Below are 11,933 nucleotides of genomic sequence, written 5' to 3'. Positions count from 1 at the left end.
TTTATCTGTAACACAGTAAGTCTGTCATGTCTGCTTGTCACCAGAACCCCCCCCCCCCCCTTCCTAATTATAGAGAAGCACCAGCTCTGTGTCGCCCTCCAGTGGCAGCTATTGTTCATGTTACTGACTGTGGAGCACAACAAGGAGCACTGCTGCAAGTAACGGGACGAGATTGAAATTTACAACCTTTTCTAACAAGTTGACCAGAAGTCCTCGAGGCGCTGCAGATGTTTGGACGACAGCTGAGCACGTTCAAGGAGCTCGGTGGTGGTTTGTGGTGAACAGTGACACTGTGTTTGTCGTGACTGAGCGGAACCGTTTGAGACTGAAGTTGTGTCTGGAAGCAGTGAAGCAGTGTTAAACCGCTTTACGTGCACGGATAACTTTGTGTTGATCTGAAACAGCAACATAACAAGGCGAAGAACACCACTTCCTTCCTGTTGCTTTCACCAACGCGACGCACACGTTTGGCTGCAGGTCTCTCAATAACAAAAAAAAAAGTAGTTGCTATGCAGTGTAGTAGATGCTCGTTTCCTGTTTTCTCCACAAAACCAAACCTTGCCTTTCCTTTTATTTGATCTCCTCTAACTCATTAAGTGCCATGTTCACCCAGCCCACATGTCTAATCCCACACACGCAATGGCATCACCGAGGGCTCTGCGAGAGTGGTGCCGCGACACATGCGTCGGTTACCCCGAGGTGGACATAAAGAACATGTCGACCTCATTCAGAGATGGACTTGCATTTTGCGCCATCATCCATAAACACCGGCCTGACTTGATGTAAGTAATCCCGTGGTTTCTTAGACCTGTGCAACCTCATCCTGCTCAGCCAGGTACACAAGCACAGTCAGGTGTGTTATTTTCTCAGTAGCTACAGGTGTGTTACATTATTTGGACATTTTCTCACAGTGTAAGTGTTTGTCATTGTCTGTTTTTGTTGTCCTGCCCTGAGATTTAAAAGTCTTCTTGACTGTGACCACCATGCTGTGTAATCTGGACCTGTTGTACTCTGTCTTGGACTAATCTCTCCTTTTCTTAATCTCTGTCAACCTTTTCTTGTCTCATTAAATGGGATTAGTCAGTTTTTTTTTACCTTTTACAGTCAGCGGTTGAACCAGGGTCATCTCACAGTAATCTCTGATCATGAGCTGCACCTGGACAACTGTTTTGTTTTGATTGTTACTTTGTCTTTTCATCGGCATTTAATCGATCTCTCCATTTTCCTCCAGTGATTTTAGCTCCCTCTCCAAAGATAATGTCTATCACAATAACAAACTGGTGAGTCATTTCACTCTCGTGTTCTGCACACATAAGCCACAATGCGAGCATGTCTCTTTCATTTCTGTGTTTGGTATTTATCCATCATTACTACCGCAGAAGACACTGACACGTTTTCACAGTCATCTACCTTCGCTCTGTGCTTCTGTTTCCTGATCTGCAGGCTTTTGAGGTTGCAGAAGCAAAGCTGGGCATCCCTGCATTGCTGGACCCAAAGGAAATGGTTTCCACCAAGGTGCCCGACTGTCTGAGCGTCATCACCTACCTTTCACATTACCACTTTTTCTTCAACAGGAAGAATCATGGTGCGTGGTGTGTTACAGCCAATTATCAGATGCTTTTATTCAGTTTCTTGCAGCGAGTCAGAAGAGGTGTATCCACTATCTCCACTTCCCTTATGATTGTATCTGGGCTCTTTGCATTCACCCTTCCTCTATTAAAATGAACACAGCACATTTTTCCAACATGAAGTCTGCGCTTCACTTTGCATGACTTCTCTTGACTTTGCGGCAGGTCCTGCCAGTCTGAGGTCATCACACGTCGCTGTCTTAAACAATCTCACCAAGATCTCATCCCCCGATGGTCTGAAAGTCCTGAAGGTAAACACAGTCATTGTAACACACACGTGCCTGTTTTCACATTGCTCGTTGTCGTCTCAAGCTGCTGGATTAACAGCTCTCAGCTGAGAGTTTCTCTTCTCTTTTCAGAGCGCCACTCATCTGGAAACCGGTGGCCGTCATTTATCCAACACAAGGCCGCGGGCGGTTTGTAATCTGTGTTTCAAACCCGTCCACCTCATACAGAGACATTTGGTCGACGGAAAGATCTACCATCGAAGCTGTTTCAGGTAACGGCACCGTTCACACGGCAACAGCAGCTTCTTCTTCTGCTTCTCTTAGCGTGTGGATCCAGACACGTCCAGGCCGTCTAGACCTGGCTGAGACAGACTGCAGCTCACACACAGGAATGCGTCTCTAATGTGTTTCAAGTGACCACATGTTTGACCTCCCTGCTCACATATGATTATATATGACATATGATATCTATCTGCACTCGGCCACACAGATCGAGAAAATGACTTTTTTGTTTTGTTTTATATTTTTAAATGGTTGGATTTTTTTGTCCTTCAGGTGCAAAGTGTGTCACAGCACTCTCTTACCAGAGTCGTACACACAGGGAAGTGATGCCGGCTCGTTGATCTGCGCTCACCATTTAACAGACAGTCAAAGTTCTCGTGTTGACCTCCGGCAACAAACTGGATCTACTGACAGTCGTCCACAATGTAAGTTTCAGACAGGTTATTTATCTCTCGGTGGATTGGCCATCAGCAGCGTCCCTCATTACACTAAGAAAACAGAGTCACAGGACAGACAGGTTTGTCAAACAGCAGAGATGGAGGGGGGAGAGAGGCGGGTGAGGAGCAGAGAAAACAACGAGTCAACTGTCACACTGAAGAGCACGGCGAAGAAGCCAGCGCCTCCTTCTCCTCCTCAGCCCAGCGTTAAAGACGGGACAGTCGCAGGAGCTGGGAAAGCTGGGTCTGCGCCCGTCCTGTCAGACGACAAGAAGGAAGCGACGGAGACTCATCCGCCGTCTGAGCTCTCCTCGCCGTGTGTGCGGTCGACAGAAGGAAGTGCTCAGCCCGTCCCAGCACCCAGGAGAATGTTCGACTCCCCTGTGGTCCCTGTCCCTGCACCCAGGGTCAAAACTACCCACGCAGCTAACGGCTCACCTGCTGCAGGTAAATACGCACATTTTACTGCATCTGTTTATCTGTCTGTCTGTCTGTCTATCTGTCTGTCTGTCTGTCTGTCTGTCTGTCTGTCTATGTGTCTGTCTGTCTGTCTATATGTCTGTCTGTCTGTCTGTCTGTCTGTCTGTCTGTCTGTCTGTCTGTCTGTCTGTCTGTCTGTCTGTCTGTATGTCTGTCTGTCTGTCTGTCTGTCTGTCTGTCTAGTTGTTTTCAGTACTGTCTGTATCATGTACGTCTCCTCTCTTTCATGACAAAGTGAAATAAATGACTGAAGCCATTCTTGCTTCTCTCTCTCTCTCTCTCTCTCTCTCTCTCTCTCTCTCTCTCTCTCTCTCTCTCTCTCTCTCTCTCTCTCTCTCTCTCTCTCTCTCTCTCTGCAGGCAAATCGACCAACCAAAGTAAATCTGCCCTCAGTTCATCTCACATGTAAGTGCACACAAAGAGTCTGTCTTTTCTTTGCCGTGCAGGTCTCCTCTGTATTTCACATCTAGCAATATCATATATTATCACACGTTTCTTTTTTTAAAATGTGTTTTATTTTGTAATATATCACAGATGCATAACAACATAATAATTTCTGCTTTCCTCAGAAGTCCGTCCTCACTCGTGAAGTCACCTCTAACACCACCTCTTGTCTCTCTCCCTGCAGCACCAGCCCGACCGCTGGCAGCCCTAAAGTGAAAACCAACCACCCGTGGATGGCCATCGTCCATCCCGGGCCCTGGACGCAGCTGCCTCCCGCCCCGGCCCCGGTGCCCACTCCTCGATCCAAATCTCTCTCCAACCTGCGGGGGTCCTGGTACAGACCAAAAGTAGCCCCTCCCAATCCATTTGCAGAGGATGTGGATGAGGACACTCAGGCGGAGAAGTCTGCGGACCAAACTGAGTCCTCGGAGGACGGTGGCGGTCGCTCGGAGGCTGCTGCCATTAAATCTGAGGACAATAATGTAAAACCACTGGATACACCCAGTGAAGCAAACAGAGCAGATGTGACTGAGGCGGGTGGAGCTGCAGGACGTGACCCGGCAGAGGGAAGGGGTGCTTCCAGTGAACCGGCTGCAAACACAAGTCAAATGGATTCGCAGGCTCTGGATGAAAATGGAAGCACAGGTGTCTCACAGCCAGATGTGACTGAAGCGGCTGCAGGTCGCTTTTTACCCAAGAGTCTTTCTGTGCCGGTTATCACATGTGTCCACTCTCAAAGGTCCTCAGTGCCTGTTGGTGTAACAGAGGCACATGAGTCTGTCACATCATGCCAAAGTAAGGTATGACCAGAGTTTAAGGCTAATTAATAATAATGAAATCTAACATGAACACATTCTTTTTATCGCTGCAGTAAAACACCCACAATTTTCTTTCCATGTTTTCAGCCGGCCTGCAAAGAGAATCCCTTTGATCGAAAACCTGCAATACCCAAATCAAAGACTTTCCAGGACCTCCCATCGAGACGGGCTCCTGCCCCGGGACATGGCTTCCCACTCATCAAGAGGAAGGTACAATGGCTGACTTTAAACCTCAACAGGCGATACATGTTTTTACTAATTTATATTTTTATTGTTCTAAATACAAATTGGCACATTGCTGCCCCATAAAAACACAATCTGAAGTTTTGCTTCCTTCATCTTCAGCCTCCATAGAAGGATTATTATTTCATTATTTTTGTCTACACTGATTATTTTAGCTGCCATCGTGTCTCAGGTTTAGTCATTAGTGGTTATATGTAAATTGTTCTGGTGTAAATAAATCTGTACGTGGTTCTGTGCGTCGCTGACAGGTGCAGACAGACCAACATGTTTCTACAGAAGACCTGCAGACAGAGATGGGAGAACTGGATAAACATCTGGAGGCGCTGGAACAAAGAGGAGTGGAACTGGAAAGACATCTGAGAGACTGCAAGAACGGTACATCGGATAAATTTACCGCCGCAGAATTGCTCAGTGTCGTCAGTGTCGTCAGTGTCATCGCAGCAGGGATGTCTTTGTCTCTGCTTTCACGTCCTTTTTTATTTCAGCTAAAGACGAGGAACGAATGCTGATGGAGTGGTTCTCTCTTATCCACGAGAGACACGTTCTGGTGCGCAGAGATACGGAGCTGGTTCACCTGTAAGTGAACGAGACAGGCTCTTTGCTCTGATAATGTGTTATATATGCCATTATTTAAAAATTAGGAAGCGAAATTTCATGATTTTTTTTATTTTTGTGTATTTTCCCAGGACAAAGCAGAAGAAGTTAGAGGAGAGACAGGCAGATGTGGAGTATGAGCTGCGATGTCTCCTTAATAAACCTGGTCTGTACGATCCTGTGTGTCACTTTTGTCAGCGTACTTTTCCTTGAACATATAATTAAATCATTAATAGGTCCAATATTTCTAGTTTAACTGCTAACCGTAGCTTTTTTTCTGCAAGGTGCAGCAAAGCAGAGGTTTATTATTATTACTATTGTCCTGTTCTGTGAGTTCTGCCTTCTGCCCGGAGACCTCGCTGCGTACAGGCTCTTGAATGTGGATGCAGTGGAAAGGAGTTCTTTGTTTTGGTTCTTCTTATTAAATGTTAAACACCGTCGTCTGCACATTCAGAGAGCGACTGGAGTCAGGAGGATCGAGGTCGAGAGCAGAAGCTGATGGACGAGCTGGTCGCCATCATCGAACAGAGGAACCAGATCGTCAGCAGCTTGGATCAGGACAGGCAGAGGTGCGAAGGAAAGAAACAATACAATGCACGGTGCCTTCACATTCATAGATTTATTATGTTGGAAAGTTGAAATTGAACTTTGTTTTTTCTGATCAGGGAAAGAGAGGAGGATGAGCTCTGGGAAGCTTCGCTGAAGAATAAAGGTGAGAAAATAACTTCAAAATGTTTCTCATGTTGTGTGTCTTACTGAAATGTTTTAAAAATGATAATTAATTGTGTTTTTTCTCCTCAGAGTTCCAGAAAGAGGAACTAAAAGAGCTCAAGAAGTCAAAAGGAAAGTTCAAGCCCACAAAAGTTTTTAAGCTGCTGAACCATAAAGCCGAGAGCAGCAAAGACTCCTCGGACAAAAAGAGCTGACGCACCGTCGCGACTGTAGAAATGTTACAGACACGAAACTCTCGTAGACAACAAACTCATTTGTACCTTTTAGATGATAAAAGTGTTGATATTTCTTTTACCACAGAAGATGATCGTCATATGAAAGATTAGTTGATGAAGACGTGTCTGTGCAAATGATTCCATGTTATGTTCTCTTCCTTGTTCATCTTTACTTGCCATATCTGCTATATGCAACCAGTATTTATGTTTCCTCATTTTATTACATACTTGATTTAGTTGAAGTATGCAATAAATATTTATTTGTGAAAGTTTGATGTCTTGTCTGTGGAGAGAAGTGTGTATTTTATGATTAACCAGCTTTTGTTTCAACCAGTTTTTTGAGATGTCAGTTATCTACTGTGCTGAAAAAGTGCATTTAAATTCACTCAAAACAGTCGGGTAACACCAACTCGTCTTGAGTTGTTTGATGAACATATATTTCTCCTTGCACATTTATCAATGTAGATATTATTTCCATTATCGGTTTAGTTGTTTTTCGCTCTTTAAGTGATGAAAGCAGATGCAGAAGAAAAAGAGTTAATCCTGGGGAGGACTTTTCCTGTTCTGGGACTAAACAAGCTTTTCAGAAATTCGTTTGAAATCTTGAGGGCTGTGTTCCTTTCTAAATACTGTGAGGATATGGAGAAAAATATCTACACATTACTGATGGTTAACAAAGAGGATTAGTTGATTTACCAACTGTAAGCAAGTGTGTCCACAAGTTTGTAACCCAATATAAGTAATAGGATGTAAGAGGGTGGAACAATCGGCTGTCTAATCCCCACCAGCATGAAAGAGACAAATACATTTATTAACTTCCACCAAAAAATGCCAGTTTTAATATTTTCCTGACACGTTTTCGAAAATAAGCGGAACGAAACACAAATGTTCCGCCACCCGGAATATTTTCCAACACACCGAGCGGCCGGAAGTCGGAAGGCCATCGCGCTCATGTGGGTTCATGTTGACAACAAAAAGTGTGTTAGAACATTTTCACTAGTAATAATTCACAGGGGGCAGATAGGGGCTTCAAAATAAAACATGTCCGACAACGAAGACAAGTAAGTAACGACGCTCTGATTTAACGCGTTTTATTAAGCCGCGTATTTAAACAACGTGGGCTAACGTTACAGCTAGCTAACGTTTAGCCAGTTAGCTAACGTTTAGCCAGTTAGCTAGCAGAACTGCCCTTTTCTAAACTTTCTCTGGATGTGTGGTCTACGTCATAACTGTATTTTGTCTCATTTGTAGCTTCGATGATGGAGATTTTGATGATGCCGAGGAGGACGAGGGATTAGATGACCTTGAAAACGTGGAAGATGTAAGTTCAGCGTTTTTATCTTGTTAGCGTTTTCCCACCGGTTTTCTATGGTTTCTATTTGGTTAATATTCAACGAGTCCAAACCTTGTTTACTTTGCTCGCGTGAGCAGGAAGATCAGGAGAACGTGCAGATCCTGCCGGCGGGAGAGGGTCAGCAGGCAAATCAGAAGAGGATCACAACACCATACATGACCAAATACGAGAGAGCCAGAGTGCTGGGGACACGAGCTCTGCAGATAGCGTGAGTAATGATATGTAGAATAAAATCATATGTGTGATTTCAGTTGGAATTATCTTTTTTTTGCATTTAATTTTCACTGAAAAAACATAATGACATGATGTGACTTTTGTTGCGTCTTGTACCAACAGATTTTGGCACATCTGGAGAATATGATTTTTAGCGTGGAGCGTCTCTTTAGAGTAAAAAAGTAGATCCTGAGATTTGGATGTTGCTCTGGGCCATATTGCTATTAAAATTATATTTCGATCAATTGTTCAGCCCTATGTGTGAACCGACACACTGCTGTGGGCGGTGTGTCCACACTGTCCTGATGTTTGACTCTGTACACACTCGTTTACACTCCTGCCTTCACTGTATTATAGACGTGTATCACAGAAGGGGAAGTGCCCTATGTGAGGACAGAGTTGTTTTCTGGGTTATTACTGTTTGGAAATTATACATACAGGTGTAAGAAGCAGCACCTGAGGGAAACGAGTTGTCACTGCATCATCACATTCACCTACAATTATCACCTACAATTCCTTAAAAATGTCTCCTGTGTTCATTTCTTGTAAAACCACAGATAAGCATCTCTAACATTTAATCTGTACTGTACATATATACAGTGTATATATATATATATATATATACTGTATATATGTACAGTACAGACAAAACAGCTCAGAATGTGTATATATATACACATTCTGAGCTGTTTTGTCAAAAGTGACATTTGAGTGCATCAGTATCATTCAGCTTAAATTACCAGGAAAAATGGAGCTTTATGAAGTAGCCGCTTACATATATCATTTAGTATTTACCACTCCTGTCTATCTGCTGGCTTGTTTTCTTCAGGATGTGCGCTCCGGTCATGGTGGAGCTGGAGGGAGAAACAGACCCCTTGCAAATAGCTATGAAAGAGCTCAAGTAAGTAATCATTTTTATGTTTGAAATGATCTGTTATGCTTTATTTTATTTTCGTTATTTGAAGAGGATGTTGAGTTTCTATGTATTTCCCAGTGTTTTACCGTGACCTTCGCTCGTCTCCTCCAACAGGAGCAGAAAGATCCCCATCATCATCCGCAGGTACCTTCCTGATGGCAGCTATGAGGACTGGGGTTGTGACGAGCTCATCATAACTGATTAAACAAATGATCCAGTCTGCACTGACACAACAGTCTGTGCTGTTTCACACTCTCCGTCGTACCAGGTCAGTCAGCTGCACAAACCCGGGGGAGTCCTTAGTCCGACGGCGTCATCACCCACCTGCTCCTACCTTCACCTGAAACACAAAATGGTCAGGTGACTGTGAGAGCTGGTGAAATATGAACACATGAAATGTTCCAAACAGACACTCAGAGAACCGTGAAAATCTTTTATGTTGATGATCCTTCGTCTGGATAACCGTGAATTTAACTAAAGTGAAATTTAGACTTATTATCTACCGTACTTCCTATTTTAACAGCTGCATTATCACAAACAACCACAAGGGGGAAATGTAACTTAAGGCAAACATTTACACTATTTTTTTTTTTTTTTTTACAAAATAATCCTGTGTTGAAATTATTCCATCTGTTGTTTTGAAGGACAGAGGTGATTAATGTAAAGTAACTGTTTTATAGTTTAGAATAAACTCTTTTGTATGAACAAGCACATCTCATTCATGTTACTGAAACTCACGCTCACAGAGGTTTGTAATGACTTTTGAAGTTAGACTCTGGGTTGTTAATATCTGTGTTTAATCGTGCAATAAGCCACTTACACCTGAACAAATGGGAAATAACTGCAAGCTTGTTATTTAGTTGCCCCTGAACCAACATTATATGATACTGATGATTCTGCTAAATCACATTTCAGCCTCAGAAGTAATTAAATAATTCTTCCATTGAGAAAAATAAACTCTCTACAACACAGTGCAAAAGCCTGAGGTTAGCAGCAGCTTATTAAAACTCAGTCTTTAGTTTTTGCATTAACTGTTTGAGATTTGGGGTTTTTGTATTGACTGTTTAATGCTATTGACTCAATATCCTCTTAGTCATCTACATGCAACAACAGCCGCCCTACAGGTGACTCTGTTTATGCTGAATACCAGGTGAATATCGTGATTTCTACAGGTGAGATTTCTTACAAAAACTGCATTTCTGATGCATCTGTCAAAGCAAACTGCAAAAATTATATTACAAGTGAGGGGGAAAGTCCCACAATCAATCCATCCTGCTGCAACAATGGCAATCGGCTTAAAAGACTCACTCCTGATAGTTTAAATAAAAGCTGAACTTTATGATTTTTATTTCTCCCCTCTGTCTTTGATAACTAGTGTGAAAGCCTGACAAACACACACATGCACTTAGCAGCCAAACAGTCTGCGTATTGTTGCGGGGGAAACGGGTTGTTGCCCGGGCAGAACGAAGCCCGGTGAGCGCTGGAAAAAAGAAAGGAGCTGAAAGTTTGTGAGAAAGAGAAGATTAAGAGCTTTGTTGTAGAAGAAGCTGCGTGATGATACTCCAGCCTCTGGTGGATGGATGGGTGGATTATAAAGTGTGTGTGTGTGTGTGTGTGTGTGTGTGTGTGTGTGTGTGTGTGTGTGTGTGTGGCATGAATGTAAAGACATGGTAAATGATAAGAAATGCAGCAGGATGAAGCCGCATGTTTCTCTGTGGTGAGAATAAAGCCGAGAGGATCCACCTCACACATGTTATAAATGCCATCAGCAGGAAGCTGGTGTGTCCTGGTGTCTGTTCCTGTGTGTGTGTAGCCACAGTTGTGTTTTTGATTTCTGAAAGTAAAAAACAAAAAACTGACTTAATCTGTGAGCCTTTCTGATTGGAGGAGACAGCGCCTCGGGGTGATGCTGCTCTCCTTTCATGGGGCGGGGGGGGCGGGGGGGGGGGGCAGCAGCACATGTGACACTCACCAGCACCAGCCACAGTGAGGCCACCATCAGGTCGCCCTCACCCCAGCTGAGGGTATGACTCATATCTTCTGACTTGTGCTTTTGCTCATTCCTCTCTTGATTAACTCGTCTGTCTTTATTTATTCGTCCTGTGCGATCACGGCGAGCCACACGTTCCGTCTGTCTCTTTTTATATTTATTAATCTTCTCCTGTTCTTCCAGATTTAAAACAGTGGTCATCTTACAACCATTACTGGGTTTTGATCTGTCTTTTTTTTTTAGCAGATTCCTACAACACAATGAATTGTCTTAAATCACATTCAATTCTTCGGATGTTGAATGTGATTTTTTTGGAGCCTCTTTGTAACATTTGGTGCGACACGAGTCCAACTTTTACATTTGAGCTCAGGATCGTTTAATTGTGTCTTTGTGAAGTTAATAACCACATGAGAACATTTAGAAAGAACAGGTTCCTTTTACTTGCCATTTTTAAGTTGGAAAAACTTCACAAATGAAGTAAACATAACTAACGTTTACATAAACTTAAGTAGATATAAAGCCAACATAACTTAAAACTAATTATTTATTTAACTCGGTTTCCTCGATTTATTTATTTTTTTAACTGAGATGAACTTGTCGGGTTAAAGAGAATAAGATCAACTGAGAGATCTACATCACACGAGCTGGAGAAACAAACAGCTCTCCATCCAGATCTCCTGCTCTGACACCTGCTTCGACTTTGTTTGCAATATTGAATTTAACTCTACTTCCGTCTGCTTTCTGGTTAACTTTCTTAATATTTTGACGGTTTAATCCCATTACAGTTCCAACCTGAAAAGTGGATGGGTTGAGTGTGGAGGAGGAGGAGGAGGAGGAGGAGGAGGAGGAGGAGGAGGGTAGTGGGGGTTGCGGGGTCTATGTGCAGAGAGTGTATGAGAGTCCCTTTGTATCCTGGTGAAGCTACAGGCCAGGCAGTTATGGGTAAGGCTCCCTCATTGCCCTGTTTCCCTCCTCCTCCTCCTCCCCCCTCCTCCTCCTCCTCCTCCTCCCCCCCGGCTCCCGTTTCAATGGCCCTCTTTGTCTCTCCAAAGTATCACACAGCCGATTAAAGCGAGGGAATTAGGAGTCAGGCTTAACCTGCAACACACACACAAACACGCACACATAAATGCGCACTATAACAAACTTGAAATATGCATATAGGCGTGCACCCCCCCCCCCCCCACCCCACCCCCCTTTCTAAGACTGGATTAGTTCAAGTTCAGTCGGAGGAAACTTTCAGCTGCAGAATGTGAATGCGGATCTGAGGACACTCCTGCCTCTATTGTAATACAACACATGAGCCTCGGTCACTGCCTGCACATGCACGGCACCGTCACTCGTGCGCAGCTCACCTCTA

The 11,933-nt window shown here is 43.6% G+C and overlaps 2 protein-coding genes across 3 annotated transcripts; both read left to right on the top strand.

Moving 5' to 3' along the window:
• The first annotated feature begins 146 nt into the window (after nt 1–146).
• LOC130185097 (MICAL-like protein 1) lies at nt 147–6,373 on the top strand. Of its 2 annotated transcripts, XM_056401347.1 has the most exons (16): nt 147–782; nt 1,232–1,280; nt 1,444–1,585; nt 1,794–1,879; nt 1,988–2,127; nt 2,411–2,562; nt 2,668–3,021; nt 3,414–3,459; nt 3,683–4,298; nt 4,404–4,526; nt 4,808–4,934; nt 5,045–5,135; nt 5,246–5,319; nt 5,608–5,722; nt 5,819–5,865; nt 5,955–6,373. In XM_056401347.1, exons 1-16 carry the CDS (start codon nt 619–621, stop codon nt 6,077–6,079), a joined length of 2,451 nt encoding a protein of 816 aa, XP_056257322.1. In that variant the 5' UTR covers nt 147–618; the 3' UTR covers nt 6,080–6,373. The 2 variants fall into 2 exon arrangements, with proteins under 2 accessions (XP_056257322.1, XP_056257321.1); XM_056401346.1 differs by having other exon boundaries at nt 2,411–3,021.
• A 633-nt stretch (nt 6,374–7,006) lies between these two features.
• polr2f (RNA polymerase II, I and III subunit F) lies at nt 7,007–10,442 on the top strand. The gene is made up of 5 exons (XM_056401363.1): nt 7,007–7,161; nt 7,352–7,421; nt 7,532–7,662; nt 8,497–8,568; nt 8,698–10,442. Exons 1-5 carry the CDS (start codon nt 7,142–7,144, stop codon nt 8,786–8,788), a joined length of 384 nt encoding a protein of 127 aa, XP_056257338.1. The 5' UTR covers nt 7,007–7,141; the 3' UTR covers nt 8,789–10,442.
• The last annotated feature ends 1,491 nt before the right edge of the window (nt 10,443–11,933 follow it).

The sequence above is a fragment of the Seriola aureovittata genome, chromosome 17, assembly GCF_021018895.1.
Source record: "Seriola aureovittata isolate HTS-2021-v1 ecotype China chromosome 17, ASM2101889v1, whole genome shotgun sequence".
Lineage (NCBI taxonomy): Eukaryota > Metazoa > Chordata > Actinopteri > Carangiformes > Carangidae > Seriola > Seriola aureovittata.
This window is presented reverse-complemented; position numbering and strand designations above follow the sequence as displayed.